The sequence below is a fragment of the Pseudopipra pipra genome, chromosome 6 (genome assembly GCF_036250125.1).
Source record: "Pseudopipra pipra isolate bDixPip1 chromosome 6, bDixPip1.hap1, whole genome shotgun sequence".
Lineage (NCBI taxonomy): Eukaryota > Metazoa > Chordata > Aves > Passeriformes > Pipridae > Pseudopipra > Pseudopipra pipra.
In genome coordinates, this window is record NC_087554.1 from 52706141 (window position 1) to 52722645 (window position 16505).

Genomic DNA, 16505 nt, shown 5'->3' on the forward strand with positions numbered 1-16505 from the left:
AAGAACTCAATATAGACAAGAGAAGATACCCTTATTGACACCAGTTCAGAAGATTTTCTTTGGACAAACAATTATGCCACACCATCATCCAGCCTTCTGACAGACAAGCAATTTCCATTTTTTAGTGGTTACCTCCCCTTCTACAAAGCACAGGATTTCCTTAAGACATCATTTAAATATCAGAGTGAAGCTGGTCCTCATCAACAGGGCAAGGGCATGGCACCCTGACCATGTAAGCTCAATAAGGATTTGGGCTTATGATTCGGGTAATTCTCTCTATGTGAAAAAAAAAGTCTACATGGAAAAAAAAATCTCATTCTTACTTCAGATTCTACTTTCACCCCATAAATCTAGATAGAAAACTCTGTTGAGACCTTGGCTTTTGGTTATACACATTTGTGAAGAGGGAAAAAAATTGGAAGGTTTTATTTCAGTCTACTTTGTCGGACTGCCTTCATCTTTATGGACTCTTGTACTGCCCATTACCTGGATTACTTGCCCATCACTGTAATATAAATTCTTAAACCTACCAGCAACAATTCTCTAAACCATAACTGTTCCAGTAATTGAAACTGCCTCAATTTTGACACTCAACAACCCATTGTTTGCAACTGGGTAATTAAATGGAAGGTTTAGCTCAAAATCTTTTCCTGTTATTTCGTGCAGCAATTTAGCTGCCAGCTTCTCTTCAGGTAGGCAAATGGCTTTGATCTGAAGTTGGCCAGAACTTACTAACCAATGTCTATTGCACAAGTACAGGCAGAAATAAAAATAAATTAGTGGCATATTTAATACATTCAGATGATTAAAAAATGGAAATCACCAACATTAGCATGTAAAGAACAAGCAATCAGAGCCCCAAACAACCAGCAACAGTATTAAAAGAGAGCCCCTAGATCCAAGAAGCCGTTCATGGATGCATTAGCTCTCTGTACCTTACTGAAATTTCATGGCAAGCTGTTGCAATCAGCCAGCTAGAAGGGAACAGAAGAATATAATACATTTGGAAACTTAATAGAAAAAAGTTATTTTATAATCTTGAAAAAAACCTGTATCTTTACCACAGATGACCAAACCCCTCTTCCCATATTCATGTACAAAGCCTTGCAGCCCATTATTATCTGCACAAATATTAACATCTTACTATCCAGATTTAGAGCATGGTGACCCCACAAACAGTTGATAAAGCTTGATCACCTTATTCTTCTTCACAACTACAGGTATTTTATCATACCTGCAGAGTTCAATGGCACTCTCAGAACACATCTCTCTGTAAGAATGACCTGGCCCAAGATAGCCTTAGTAAGTCCAGCAGAGCAGTGATACTTTGCTGAGGCAAAGCAAAGCAGAAACATGTCTCAAATAATGTGAAGGAGACATTGCAAAGCATCTGCCTTACACAGCTCTCACATGGGCAGCAGGGCAACAGCCCCTGTTTCTCATGACCTCAGCACCACACATGAGTGGCCCTGTCAGGCAGCCTTGTGCCCCAGAAAACATCCCCCACCACACTACCTTGCACAAACACTTCCTCCTTATCTCATTAACCTATGTTTTAGTGTCTCATGCACCAGGAACCTGAGGGATGGGCAATTTCCCTGTGTGAAGCTAGTTAATAATTGAATTAAGGTTCAGTAATTGCAGTTATCACTACAAGATATATTCAAGGAAAAATAAGCTCAGCAAAGCACATATCTGACACATATGTGAAGAGTTCCATTAGCTTCAACAGCATTTATCAGGCATATTGGAAATTACACACGAGAGTGCAATAAAAAAAAATCAACGTATTTGATTTTGAAAGAACTCTGCAAATAAGAAAAAAAAACCTAAGGGATGAGATTAAAACTATTTAACATCTTCCATGTCATGCAATAATATGAGCTTTCTGTAACAGGAGAGATTAAACTCCTTTACACTGGTTCATATCCCTGTTGTATATGTAGCACATCCAGGGATCATTCCTGAATTGGTGACAAAGGCTTTAGAGGATAAAGACACCTACTCTCCTGATCCCCTCCCTGGGATTCAGACAGGAGGTCACAAGCACACCCTCACCCAGTTCCATCAGTAAAGCCATTTTCAGCAGTTCATGCGGAGTTGGGAATGGTGTGACCCTGAGAATGAGGTGCACAGCCGTTGTGCAGCAGCAGCACAGGGGGCTGTGAGGAGGAATTTGGACACTGTGCCATGGCTCGATCTCAGCCATTCACAAATGTAACGCACGGACGAGGATCCCCAATTCTGCCTATGCTCTGACTTCCCCCTCACATCATGAGCTGCATTCATACAAGCTGGAGGGGCAACCAGATTTCATCTGGTTGCATTGGCCACAGCTGAAATTTTCTACTGTGGGGGGAGGTAACAACCTTGGGAAAGGCAGAAGACAGTCAGTAAGAGGCTTAGCAGATTTCACCATGTAAAATCACTACTGGAAAAATACTTTTATTAGTATCTCAGTGGGGTACAGGCGATAAAAGCAGTGCAAATTTCAAACCTCTCCATTCTCTGTAGCAACGGAGGTAGGGAACTTTAGTACACTCTTAATACTGTATTTTTGTCCTCTTGTTTTAGATCTGCAGAGAAAGATCAAACCCATAACTCATGGGAGACTCAGATAATCAGTTCAAACCAAATTGCAGTATATAATTATAATCACACAACTGGCAGGCTTTGCTCAAGAGGAAATATGAGCTGGCACAGCTGAGAGATTCAAGTATCACAGCCCATAACCCAAACAGAAATGCAGATCAATAGTTAACAAAGCCAAACAGAGCTATAACCATTGACATTTGGTGTAGCCCCAGTCTGGTCTGCAGCTTGCATGTCATGAGTTTCAGAGCCACAGACTAATAGAGCCCATTCATGGCTCATTAGAATCAAAATTAGTGTCTTTATTAGGGATACCAATGGAGAAGCTAAGGAATGCTGCCCCAGTTCCTCCAGGCAAGTAGATGTAAATGTGGATGTAGTATTAAGCATAGAAACAAACTCAGTGCACCATCCCCTGGAGTCACCTTTCATTTTCTCCTGTCAACTGCACTCCAGGCAATGAGGCCAAAGGGAACCACACTGCACCTCCTCCAAAAAGCTCAGCCACAGCAATGCCACTGGGATACCTTTAAGGCACTTCCCACATCCCACAAAACAACAGGGGTGGGAATGAGAAAAATAAAGATCTGAATACCCTCCTGATAAATCAACAAAGGTCCCTTGCAGGCTTTAACTAACGCTGGACACCAGCTGACCAAGGGCTCTGCTAACCTTCTCTCTCTTCTTTCAAGCAGCATTCAGGGCAGGATGGGCACTCAAGTCCCTTTCTTCTGGAAGACCACTCAGATATTCAAAGTTCTCTGCTGAGCCAGGATTTAAACAGTCAGAGACAATCAGTTACAGCCAGTCTCAATTTCTATGAGATAGTTTGAATATTCTTTAAAACTCTCCTATAAAGATTTAGATTTGCATTTTTGGCTTCGTGAAAATCAAAACAAAACAGAAAATCTTGTCACAAGCTTAGAGTTTTGGGTAAAGACACTATTTTTTTCCAAAGCAATGAATGGTTAACATCCTTCCCATACTTCTCCAAGTTGTTTTCAGATATCAGACACTGAATGTTTCTTGAGCTGGGCTTGAATTTGGCATTTAACTCATTGCAAAAATCTGTTTCTAAGCCTCTGCAGCTATTGCTTAGTTTCCCCTTGAGACATTTTTCAGTCCTTCTCAGATGGACTGATCACTGAGATTCTGTGTTCTTTGAACCTCTCTACATGTTACAAAGACACAAAAAGCTGCTTCTTCATAGCCTGATCTAACTCCAGTTAACAGCTTTTTCCCTGGCCCTGTCCTCATACCGAGAAAAAAGTAGAATCTAACGAAATTATTACAAAGCTGGTTAAGCACAGGATATTACTAATCCTGTATTTCACAGCTGGAGGTTAAACTGAGCCTCATTAAACCCAATGTTCTTGCTTTACCCACAACAGAAACAAATGGGGCATGGCAGAGCTTTGTGTGTGTGCATCTCTCTCACACACACCCGTACACAGAAATTCAGCTCCAGTCCTTTCAAAATTTAAGTTGCAAGAAATTATACGATTGTCTCAAATTTGTAAGACTCAATCAACTGAGTATGTCTCTGTCTATCTGTTAATCAACTTCTGGATCCAAATCTTCTTGAATTATAAATATAATAGGTTTTTAGGGAACTCTATTTATAGTCTCATAAAATCCCTGGATACCACGGGCAACAACCCCAGAACACACAGTACACCATCCAGATGTCATTACAAGTTGCAAAAGCTCATTTTTGTCACTGATCATGCATTTTAGATATGCATGAATGCAAGGTGAATGTCAGGAGAATATTTATTTTGGTAGGTAGCAGCTCAAGACCCTGATGTCCAGAGTCAACAGAAGGAAATCCATTGTCTTAAAGGGCTTGAAGGTATTTTGGATGCACGTCTGAGACATGTCTGAACTGCTTCTATAAACTGTACATCTCTTATTTGGGGAGGAAAAACACTTTATTGAACAAGTACATATTATTTACTTACATCTCAAGTCAATCTATTGGATAGCAAATTGGTCAGATCAGTCTTGTCATTTTAATTCATAAAAGAAGGAGGTGAAATGAAATACACTGGGACATCAATTGGTTTTACATGCTATGTTTTCTTGAAGATTCTACTACCACAACTAAGGAAAGAACATTTGAGAGATTCTGTTAACATCTTTTGCATTTATGCATGTAGACAATGCAATGCAAGTTAGAGGCTTAAATCAAAGTTTTGAGAGTGGTCTCATGAAAGGTCTCATAAGAGAAGATCTCAAGAGAGAAGGTCTCATGAAAATCTGGTTCTGCTAGAGCTGTACTCCAAAATGCATGGAGTCCTGTAGGAATTCTCACCATTGACTTGAAAGGAATATTTGGATGTGATCTCAAACATTGATCTCCTTTTTTATTACTTAAAATTAATATGCAGCTAAACATTTAAACACTGCCTAAAAATGGTAATATAGTAACTGAGGGCACGTCCCCTTCAGTATTCTGAATTTAAATGGAGACCAACTGCCTGGAAAGCTTTTCATGTCTGAGTTGCTCTGTATTACAAAAAAAAATCCAATTTCCCTTGTGAGACCTTAAATTAAAGCAATTATACTTATCCTCCTCACATACAAACAGTAGGTAGACTTTGGGGAAATTAGACAGGTTTGTAATTCTGTTCCTGTCGTGGTGAGCGTGTGCAATGCTCCTGGCACAAGCCATGGCCTCACAACAAACCTCCAGAGCCAATTCACAGGGAGGCCCAAAGTTTAAGACCTTACAGCAACTCTGAGAGCAAAGAGGCAACTCCACAAGAAGGAACTGTTAATGGCAGACTTGGCACAAAAGCAACCGATAATAAAACAACATAGGAAATTGCAGTCCGACTCTCCCAGAGCCAGCCAGCACATTGTGGGCAATTTATTTTTCTCCTCCATCCTCCGCTCCTAGGGAAGAGATCGGGCTCTCCACTGAATGGCATTTACATCTTTCTTCATCGCAGTACTAACAATTATGAGGCTCTTTTCGATCCTGCAGTCCACATTTCCCCCCCTTGTTTTCAGACCTATATGCTGGGAGCTGCCTGCTGAGTGCACGGTTGTGCCAAGATCCCACTTGCCTAAGAACTGCAGCAGCCTGCAGATGCCCTGGCCATGGAAGCTCCCAGCTCAAACACCTCAGCTCTGTTTTAACAGCAGTGTTTACACCCATTGCCCACCATCATTTTACTATCTGCACAGCTGCAGCCTTCTTTTAATTTAGGCTAAGCATGCAGTTTCTTAAAAACAAGACCAAGCATAGTTTTCAAGAACTTCTAGGGATGCTCCAAAGATCTTCCAAGGATACTCTAAATCCCAGTCAGCTAGCAGGTAGACACTGAACTGCTGTGAATGCTGGTGATACTGAAGTCTATTCGCAATTTTAATTAAATACTCTTATGTTCTTCATAAATCCCAAGGGCTGTCACTCCACAGAGAATTTTTTTTAATTCTGCTCTGCTCCAGGGGACTTGAAATTTTCCCTCAAAGATGCGCCACGACCTCATTGTCAAACGTCCAGTTACTCAGAGCCTCACCTGCCCAAAAATCTGCTCTGTTCAAAGCTGGGCTTTTTGAAACAAAGGTGTACAATGTGCCCTGGGCATCTTTGAACAGAAAAATGCCTCTGGCATTTCTGTTCTGGAGGGAAAAGCCAGACACAGCTCAGCAGAGACTATAAACCAAAAAGAGTCCCGATAGCCAGCTCATGGGGCACAGTTGTTAGTTATAAGGAGAGAGAACAGGGTGATGAGCCCACAAAGCCTATAAAATTCAGTTTTATTTGAAAGTGCTCAATCCTTGCCATTGTACAGAATGAGCTGAAAATGCAAGACAATGTGAAAGAATAGCCAGAAGTTTGTCACTGTTATTATCTCTAAAATGTACGCATTACTTATAAAACTAACCAGAAATGGCCTTTGGAGTTCCTAAATGTTATAAACACAGGTCTCTCTAACCTTAAGGGGAAAGTGTGTAATTAAAAATTCCTTTTTAGTTCAAGGGTCAGTGTGAGATGGCTTAAGGGGTCTATTTTCTGCTTGGACACCTTCAGCTCAGGGGAATGCCTAAACCTAAACCAAATATGGTCTCTCCCACCTCAGGGGTTATATCTTAGCAATACGGAAGGTAACCTCACCTAGTCAACCACATACCACTAAAGAAAGGTTAACACCAGCTCTCCTGAACACTTCCCACAAGACACAGAGGAAAATGAGGACTTCTCCCACGTGATGTTGCACAGATTGACTGCATGAACACAGCAGAACTCAGTGCACTTCTTCCCTGGAGAATTTGAGACTATAAAAATGATGCCCATGAAGCTCCCCAAAATCAACACACAACATTCCTTGGAACTTGCATTCATCCTCTTTATACTTCAACTAAAACTTCCAGAAACCAGCTACACTTGTGAGAAAGGCTCACACTGTCAACCCCAGGACACAGTCAAGTCTCCACTTGGCTTTGTGGGGTCTTTGCCACTGTGGAGACATCTACACCTACCAGCACTGGAGAGCAGGGACTGAGGGGCCTTTTCTGGTAGTAGCATTTGCTACAGCATTTCCCAGAACTGCTGCCAGAGATTTTGCCAGCACAGCCATGCCACCCAAGAAAAAGTATGACTTTCCAGCTAACACGGCCATGCCAGCAAAACATTACAGCATAAACTTGAGTAAAAAAAGTAAAAATTGGAGTAATTTCTCCTCAAAGGAGAATGGGAAGAGCAATCTTTACTGATGGGTTAGCAAAATAAGAAGCAGCTCATTTCACAACTGGAAATACACGTCTCCTCCCCTAGAAAGCAAAAGATGTCAAAACAACAACAAAAAATCCTATATGGCTATCATAAATAACACCCCATCTCCATTTATTTTCCTCCCACTGCAAAGTGTGGCTTGTGAGATGGTATTTCTTGATCTCCCAAGAGTAAGAAAAGCTCTCTCCATTAACCTGTTCAAATAAGTCACTAGAAAAACAGAAGTGTGAATCCCCACATACTGTGTTGCAGGTAACATGCACAGCGCAGAGCAGCTGCCAGGCACAGGCTGGAGAGCTTTTGACTCTCCCACTGAGGCTTTCTTCCAAAGTGCTTATAGAAGAAGGTTATGTCGGGAAGCAGGAGAAAAGTGCAGGCTCAGGACCTCCTGCACCAACTTAATGCCACATCAGAAGTGGGTACAAAGACACCACCTCTCAGCAGCACCACCAACAGATGCTGAAGAAAAAGCAACAAATCTTGCTCAAGATGCACCAGCCAGCAAAGGGGTATTGTGTCACTGGCCACTGGAATATAAATCCTCCTTTAAAGCTTGCAAATATCCCTTGCAGCACCGGCCTTCTCGGGTTTCTCTGGATGAAGCATTATTTCAGCTCTATGTTTAGCACTTGGAAGGAATCCAGGAAGACTTCCATAACCACCACTGATTTGTTAATCCCTTAATGCACAGGCACTGTTTGTTACTTAGGATGTCAGGTTTCACCGCTCCTCAGCACGCTGGTGATAGAACTTCTTGACACCAGGCTGCAAATATTATTGCAAAGTCAATACTCCCAGGGAGAAAGACAAGCTGAGTTAAAATGTGACTTTGGTGTTGACAAGCCAGTTTGGCATTGCAAAGTTCAAATGGCCGGGATCACCTGGCAACTTTCAAAACAGAAGGAAGTTTGCCAGGATCCTTTTTGACTGGAGTCTTATCCCAAGATCCGCATGGTAACAGCTAAATATTTTCCAATCAGACAAAGCAAGTAAGAATACAGTAAGTGGATTATAATTTTTTGGGCAAGTGCTGGGAGCTACATGTACATATGCGTGTCAGTTTGTATCTATACAGATTTTCCTAATCTTTCTCACTGAAAGAGAAAAAAAATCCAAATCTGGGTATGTGGTATGACAGACTGGAGGTGATGCAGCTCAGTATTCCCAGGGAGTTCACCCAGGTTATGGTAGCTTCAACACTTCTGTTGCCCTAAGGAAAGCTGACTCTTGGCTCACAATAGATAGCATGATCTAAAATAGGTCGGATCCTGGTCTTTTTGGAGGGACGTTAAGACATCACACACAGGCTGCACAGCAGGTCACAGCCAGGGTAGCATCAGTGCCTGCTGCTGCTGGGGAGGTGGCAGGCCTTCTCCAAAACACAGAGTTATTTTAAGGTCATTTCTCTCCCTCCTGAACTCAAATGTTTGTAGTGACACAGTCTGAACGGTGATGACACCTGAGTGGAGGAAAAGGTACAGCCTTCACACCCAGGACAGTGCAGAGTTGAAGGGCTGATGCATTAGCCTGAAGCAGCCCCACACACCCCAAAGCTAACTGGGCTTCATCCTCCTGATGCAATAAGCCCAGGCAGCTATTCAGCCCCTATTTATTACCATCATTAATTACCAACCACTTTTTTTTGACCTCATAAAGCAGATCAGACAGAGCAATGTGCTCGGCTGTGGCAGGACAAAGCTAGGCCAAGGGCACATCAAGCCCATCCCCAAATCCATGCACATCCCAACTGTCCACACACAGCCCATCTGCTTATCAATAGCTCCAATTAAATAGTCTCGGGGTTTCGACCGCCACCAGACACCAGCTCACTCTCAGTTTGGGAGAAAGACAGAGGAAGTTAAAATTAAATTAGCAATCGATTAATACATGAAGCAACTCCAAAGCTGTTGAGTTGAGCACTCTTTTGGGGTTTAACCCTTTGGTGCCCTATGAGTTTCGTTTCATGGCTAGCAAAGTCAATGAGTACATTGGAAATATGGGAGAATCTTTAAAAAGGCTCACAATCAGATCAAATTCAGAAAAACTAAGGTTTGACAAAATTATTTTATTGAAATTTCAGTAAGCATAGAGCTCTTTATTATTTTTGTTTGTTTATTTGAAATGGGAATGTTTTAGAAATATGATCCTGGAGCAGTCTATTTTCAGATTTGGTGAAAAGAACAGCACAATATAAACTGGCAAAAATGTATTTAAATAATTTTAGAAGGCCTATTTTATTTCCAGTCCTTATAATTGGAAAGAATCTGGAACAAAATCACTGTGAAACTCGGTGCTTGAAGTAAGAAGCAAGGTATAATAAAAAAGCCTTTAAAGTGCCAGGAGGGTAGAACATAACACAGTGGAAAGATGCAAAGAACAAGAAAAAAAGAGTAACTTTTCCAATGGTCTAAATAGACAGTGCTTCACTGAATGCAGCAAAGCTGCCCCTGTTTATACTAACTGCTGGGTTTTACAGGGGATCCAGAGGACATACCAGACAGAACAACTGCTTTCTTCCCACTGTTTGACATTGTTCTATAAAGACAGGTAAGCATCAGGAGTAATCAAAAGCCCAGTGGCACGTGGAGTAGACTTTGAAAGGGAGATGTAAGCAAAAAGTGCCACTTTAGAGAGGTCTGTTCGGATTCAAGTAAGATCTCAAATAAAAGCTGGGAGCCCATACAGCACAAAACTATTCCCAAGGCGGTCCTTTGAATACAGTCTCCTCTTTCAACAAGATAAAAGTCAATGTAGATGGGCAAGCAAGACAAAATCCTACAGCAAGGGCACAGGAAGCGCTGGGCTCTCACAGCATCCCCAAGAGCAGCAGTGGATCAAGGAGCTCTGCAGGGAGGCATTAATGCATCTCTGAAACACACACGGACACTAACAGAGGATTCAATTTTTTTGTCCTACTTTTTTTTTTGTTTTTAACAAAAGCAGACCAAATTCTATCTGTGGGGGCTAATATGAAAAGACCATTATGTTCTTCCTGGGTAGGATGTTTACCAAAAGCCCTTGTGCATTCAAATGGGCAGTCAGACACAGCCATATGGAAACCGCAGAACTGAGCCACACTACCACCTATGAGGCAATAAAAACCTACCTGGGAAAGAAGCTTGTTGTCATCCTCCAGCAGTTTCACTTTTGTCTCAAGTTGCCTGATATAGTTGGAAGACGAATCTTTAGAAAAAGAGAAAAAAAACACATTTAAGCTTCTTGTATTAGAGGAAAGCATTGTCAAACAGTAAAATGTTTTCCCACTCTGTGGAAGGCAAGTTTGGGAAAGACCTAATGAATAAAACCCCATGTGCATAGGGTGAGGAAGGGAATGTATCACAATGTTTTTTTCACTAAAAAGCTGAGGTTCAGCAGTAGCAATATCTTCCGTGAATCCTTACTGGTGCCATCAGTTTTAAGAGTGGGGGGATACAGAAGGAAAGTGAAGTTGAACTACTGTGGCTTGTATTTTTATAAAAGTAATTTCCTGGGTTTGAAAGCAATTCTCATTCATCTAAAATGCACTAAAATACTCCACAACAGAACAAGATGTTTCCTTTTAGGCCTGAATAAACAACCCCTCCACACACGTGCCTTTTGCTTTCAAAAACAACTGAAAAACTCACAAAAGTAAGCTGTTGGCACAGCTCTATGAGATCACTGCCACAACTTCCAACTGCTGTAAAAAGGAAAGAAGTGTATTCAGCAAGGCCACAGAGCTGCAGCATGCACACAACAAGTACCTCCCCAGGACATCTGTTTTTTCTAGTGGAAGCACATGACACTAACCAGAAAAATACCAGGACAATAAAATACAGAATATCCTCACATAATATGGTAATATTCCACCTGAAGGAATTTAGTGGCCAGTTTACCATTGCAGTTAAGACAGCAACACCAGACAGGGTGGCCTAGCATAGAAGATAAGTTGCTGGAGAGCATTGTGGGTGGCTTACTGCTCTCCAAAGCATCTGGCTTTTGTTTAGAACTGTGCTTTGAAACAACACATTTGCAAATTTCACAGGGGAGAAAATAAAAGAACCTCGGAAAACCTTTTCTCCATTTTCATTATAGCTTAGTGACTTCCTTCCATCCACTTGGAACTTTGCAAAATTTCTTCTCCATTTGTAATTTGGGTAGCAGAGGCCATGAGTTGTTACAGCAGGAGGAAAAAAGTTTTGCAACATAAGCATATAAGAACATCAAACATCTTCCACACTGCTAAAAGGGCTCTGAAAAGTGGAATTGAATTTTACCTCATTTCATTTATTATGGCATGACTGCAAAAGACACTATTCAACCCCAGGACTTCTTGACAAGTGTGTATTGGTGAGGAACCAGGTGTTAACAAGGGCACCAGTGCTGGTCGATGTGTGCTGCCCCTGGCCAGTGCCTTTCAGGATCAGCCCCACTATGGTGAGCAGGTACCACTGGCTGCAGCTCTGCACACACCAACACAAACCCCTGCACACGTGTGAGGTTTAAGCTGGCTCTGTGCTAAACAGCTTCTCTCTGCCTTTGCCAGTAGCTGCTGAACGCACTCAACACTAAGCCTGAATGCCTCTTTTTGGCCACCCTGGGGACAGTTCAGCAGAAGAGCTAGCATGCAAGCTGCAGCTAATCACTGAGAGTGCTTTGACCATTCAAGAGAAAAACTGGAATATGCTTGAAAAAGTGCTACCATAGACAAGTGCCAAACCACACATAAAGGAACAGCAGGAAGGATCCGAGTCAAGTGCCCGTCTAAAGCACAAACACTTTCAGAGGAAACATGCTCACTTTTTTGTCTGGATCATGCTTTGTCCAAACCCAGGAAATCCAAACAAGTCCTCATGAAAAAGGTTAAGAAGACACCATAGGAGGCTATGCCAGTTCAGTGAACAGCTTAAGTGGTTGTAAGGTTCACAGCAACATCGCCCTCAGCTGCAGGGACCACAAACTCTGCCCAACAACCACTCTAACACAGGGGGAGTCTCCAGGTCAGATAAGAGAGTAAACCAAATAGGTTATAGAATCAATCTATAGCTTATAGAATCAATCTACAGCACCTTCCCTGTGAAGGCCTCATGTCAACAGCACCACAAATTTAGCCATGCATAGCTAAAGGTGGCAAGTATAATCCTGCAGTAGTGCTGTAGTCAGCAAGATTTCAGCATCAGCTTGAACAACTTGCTGAATTAGTAATGAACCTGTCCCCCAGCAGGGTGTGAGGAGAGTTTGAGATTGTTAAACATAACGGAGGAGGACCATGGACCCTTTGGTCTGACCTCCTCCGTGCCCCAGGCCACCACACATGGTTAACTTACCCCTAAATTCAGTCCAATAATACCCATTTGGCTAAACAGTTCCAAAACCAGTCTCCATATCTGTTTGAAGACAGACAGAGACTCCACCACTTCCATTTGTGTGTTGGATACAACAGCTTCCATTGGTAGATCTGGTCAGATTAAGGTGTCCTTCCCATCTGCACTTCAGCTTCACTGATGCCCTCATAGTGCCAGGGTAGCAGCGGAGCTGAGCACCTCTACAAAGTGAATGCAGTAACCCTGATAATACAACAGGTCCTGATTTTTATCTCAAAGTATCTGGGCATTCAAAGCAGCTTCAAGGAAGGATTCAAAGTGATGTCAAAGATGAGGCTCAATCCACATCTGCCTGGGAATCAGAGCTATGCCTCTGGACCAAGCACAGTTTCTGAGTGCACAAATTGCACAGACAGCAACACTTGTATAAACAAGTGCAGAAATGCTCGATAATGCTAAAGAAGATCCCAATGTGATGCTGATGTGACGCTGATAACAGACAGAGGCTCCACAAGAACCACAGCACTGACTAAGCCTGTTAGCCCATTAGTAGTCCAAGCCTGTTTCCCAAGCACCAGGGAGCCTGCTATATGCAGTGGCCCCCCTCACCTTTGTACTCTCTTATCACTACTAAGTGTTTATAGTGTGGACTACCATACCACATTGTGTGCAAAGAACAGCAACAAAAAAAAAAAAGAAAAAAGCCTATGGGAATTATTTCTGACGCAAACAAGCCTTTTCTCACAGTTCTGAGCCCACAGAGGGCAGAGAGACTGGACGAGGTCCATTTCAGCAGCTCTGAATTCAAGCATTCAAGTGGGAAGTTACCCAAAGTGGAGGCTGGCAACCCAGACCTCGTGAGCAACCTCTTCAACATGTGCTTGTGGCAGGTTCCAGCACTGCTAATGGCTACAGGAAATTTAGGTTAAGCAGATGAATGGTGACACAGAAGCTGTTGTGTTCAGGTCCTGAATGTTGTGTTCAGGACTGACTGGCTGGTTGGTGGAAAGAATAGAGCAAGACTGACAAGGAAAAAGAAACGGAGAATTATCTTCGCTTTGTGGTTTCATATCCCCTATCAAAAAAAAAGGGGACTCCTTGGGAAGGCAAGCCCTGCATCCCCAGGAGCCAATGCACACCACAACTACCCCTAGTCTTCAAAGCCTGCTCTGAGACCTGCTAGAAGCAGAATTCTTCAGACACCACTGTTCAACTCCAAACCATGTCTGATATCTGACCTTAGCCAGAAAACACCCTATGGCAACATAAAACATACATTAAAAAAAAAAAAAAGAAAGAAAAAACAAATTAGCTGTTTAGTCAGCAGAAGATGCTCCATCTTCTGAGGCTGAGAAACAGTGCTCAGAGCCATCACCATCCTTGCGGCCCTCAGAGATGAATCGCCCCCATCTTCTGGAACTGCCTGCGTGGAGGTAGGGGCCAGATGAGCCATTTGCATCTTGAGTTCAGGTTCAAAAAAAATCTCATAATTCTCACAGCAGCAGGCAGTAACACTGTAGGGCTGAGCAGCAAAACCCCAGGCTAGGTCTCTCCCATATTAGATCAAGAAACACATTCCCAACATTCTTCTGCCTCTGACCTTCCTCTTATCAGTGAATTTCCCTCCTCTCTTGCCTCCCCCAGAGCCAGGAGACAAGGACGGCCCCACTGACTCACCCAGGAGAGGCAGCAGAGCTGGATCACTGACAGCTCAGACCCCCTCATCCCCTTTCATTAGAAATCCAAGGAATGGTCCTCACTGCCTTGTCAAAGCCTGCTGCCAGCTGTGAGGAATGCTCCAGCTTCACCAGCCCAAATGCACTCTCCTCAGTGGCATGAGCAGCTGCCAGATCAGGGTACGGGGGCACACGCCCAGCACACCCACCCAGCCACCACCTCGTGGCACTGATTCCGAGCCCACTCACACCTGTTATTTCCTTGCTGGTGACTCAGCATCTCACCCTACCCTGGCCAGACAACCACAGCGGTCAGATCTGTAGAAGTGTGGCACCGTGAGAGGAGGTACAGTATGAAAGAAGCAGACAAGTATGGTGGCCAAGGACACACAGTCAAGGACAAGCTTTCTGGGAGCATGCTCGGGCACTCAGTGCTGCCTGGGATGCCAGCAGGGGCAACATCCTCCTCTAGTTACCCCTTGGGGCCACAAGCACCAGCTGCATGAGCAATGGGTACCTTAGTGGATCAGATGGCACCAGAGGGAAGGAATTTCCCACTCAGCACCCTCCCTGTGGCAGCCATCACACTTGGTGCAGAAGAGGAAGTCAGGGAGAGAGGCAGAGGCATGCCCTGCCAGGCTGCTACCTGCAACAGCAAAATGGATGAAAACTGTGACCATCAGCAGCCATCGCTCACTTCCACAATGTAAATGCTTCAAGCTAAATTGTTCACAGAGATGTAAAACCTGCAGTCCCATTTCTTTACTAAGCCTTTGGAAAACTAATTGGATGTAGTTTTATCTCCATAAGAGGTAGAAGAGTCACATTCCAGCCCAGGAAGGAGTATTACTGTTATTATCCACCCTCCTCAAGATTTACTGTTCTAAAAAACATCCATCTGGAATGGGATATAATTCAACTTGGATGTAATCTAGCTGAGTAACTTTTCTCTACATAGATAAACCACTTAATACTCATTACAGCTAAATGGAGGTAAGACAAATCACTCAACCTTGTTTTAACTCAACAGCCTCTGAAGAGAGCAGGGAACTGCCTGGTTCCTCAAGCTTTCTAAAAATATAAATTAGAAATTGTTTTAACAAACAAAACAATCTTTCAGCCTGCAGAGCACAAAACACTATAATTTTAAAAGACACTTGGAGACACTGGAGCCTTTCTGATTCTCATCTGAGATTTCAGAGGAATCTGTCAGAGGGGTAAATATGATGAATTATACATTTATTTTGACAATAGGAAAAGAAATGGTTTTATTTCTTTTTATTTTCCACTTCTCCAAACCACAAGCATGCAGAGCAGAGGTTTGCATGGTAGCTACATGGTTGGGATCAAGACACTTTTATTTAAGACCTTTTCATAATGAGGCATTAGCAGTTAAAAGAATATAAGAAAAACATGCAAACCCTTTACTTAGGGCAGTTCACAGCAGAGATGCCAGAAAAGGTTAACATAGGTGTCCATGAGACAAGGAAGCTGCTGAGAGCCCTTTGATGGGACTCACTCACAGCAGGACGGTCCCTGCTCCCAGCCTGGGCAGTACCAAACAACATGGCAAGAGCAGACTTGAAGCAACAGAGGTGCTTTAATCTTCTTCCACAGCACCCTGCCGAGGTTTTGATTTGGTCTTATTGATTTGCCTTTTTGCTACAGAGTGGGGGTTGCGCAGTGTCCAGCTGGAGTGCTGGCTGGCAGGCCAGGACCATGGTGCCCACTGACAGCACTGACCCCTCAGGCACCACAGAGGTGCCCCACATCCCCAGCAGCCTCGCTGCCTCCCACTGCATTTTCTCCCCAGGAGCTACTTTTACTAACCATGATTTGAGACAGTAAAGCACAGCTATACCTTGTCAATGTCCTGCAAACATGACTCTTCCCGTCCTCATAAAAAGCAGCATCCCTAAAGGGATTCTCCCAAACCAAGGAGGAAAGGCACAGGAAGCAGTGATGCCAGGTTTGCACCTTGTGGCCAGCTGCCTTCTTTGCATGATGGGGTGCTGACATATTTGCTTCCTCTCCTTCCATCAAAGATCATCTCACAGAAAGGCCTTCACCTGTGCTCAATAAAACACTTTGCTCTTTGTTGGCAGTTTCATTATCACATCTCTGCTCTTCACCACCATATTTCAGATTCGTAATGCTCTACTGGTCTTGCTTTTTGACACGGACAAGCAG

General features: G+C 43.1%; 1 protein-coding gene across 2 annotated transcripts in view; it reads right to left on the minus strand.

Annotated features, from left to right (window-relative positions):
• The window catches only part of CCDC85C (coiled-coil domain containing 85C), a 110173-nt gene that overhangs the window by 31416 nt on the left and 62252 nt on the right, over window positions 1-16505 (minus strand). For both annotated transcript variants that reach the window (XM_064659124.1, XM_064659123.1), the window contains exon 2: window positions 10443-10519. In XM_064659124.1, the coding sequence (XP_064515194.1) occupies window positions 10443-10519 (77 nt within the window). The remainder of the gene's footprint in view (window positions 1-10442; window positions 10520-16505) is intronic.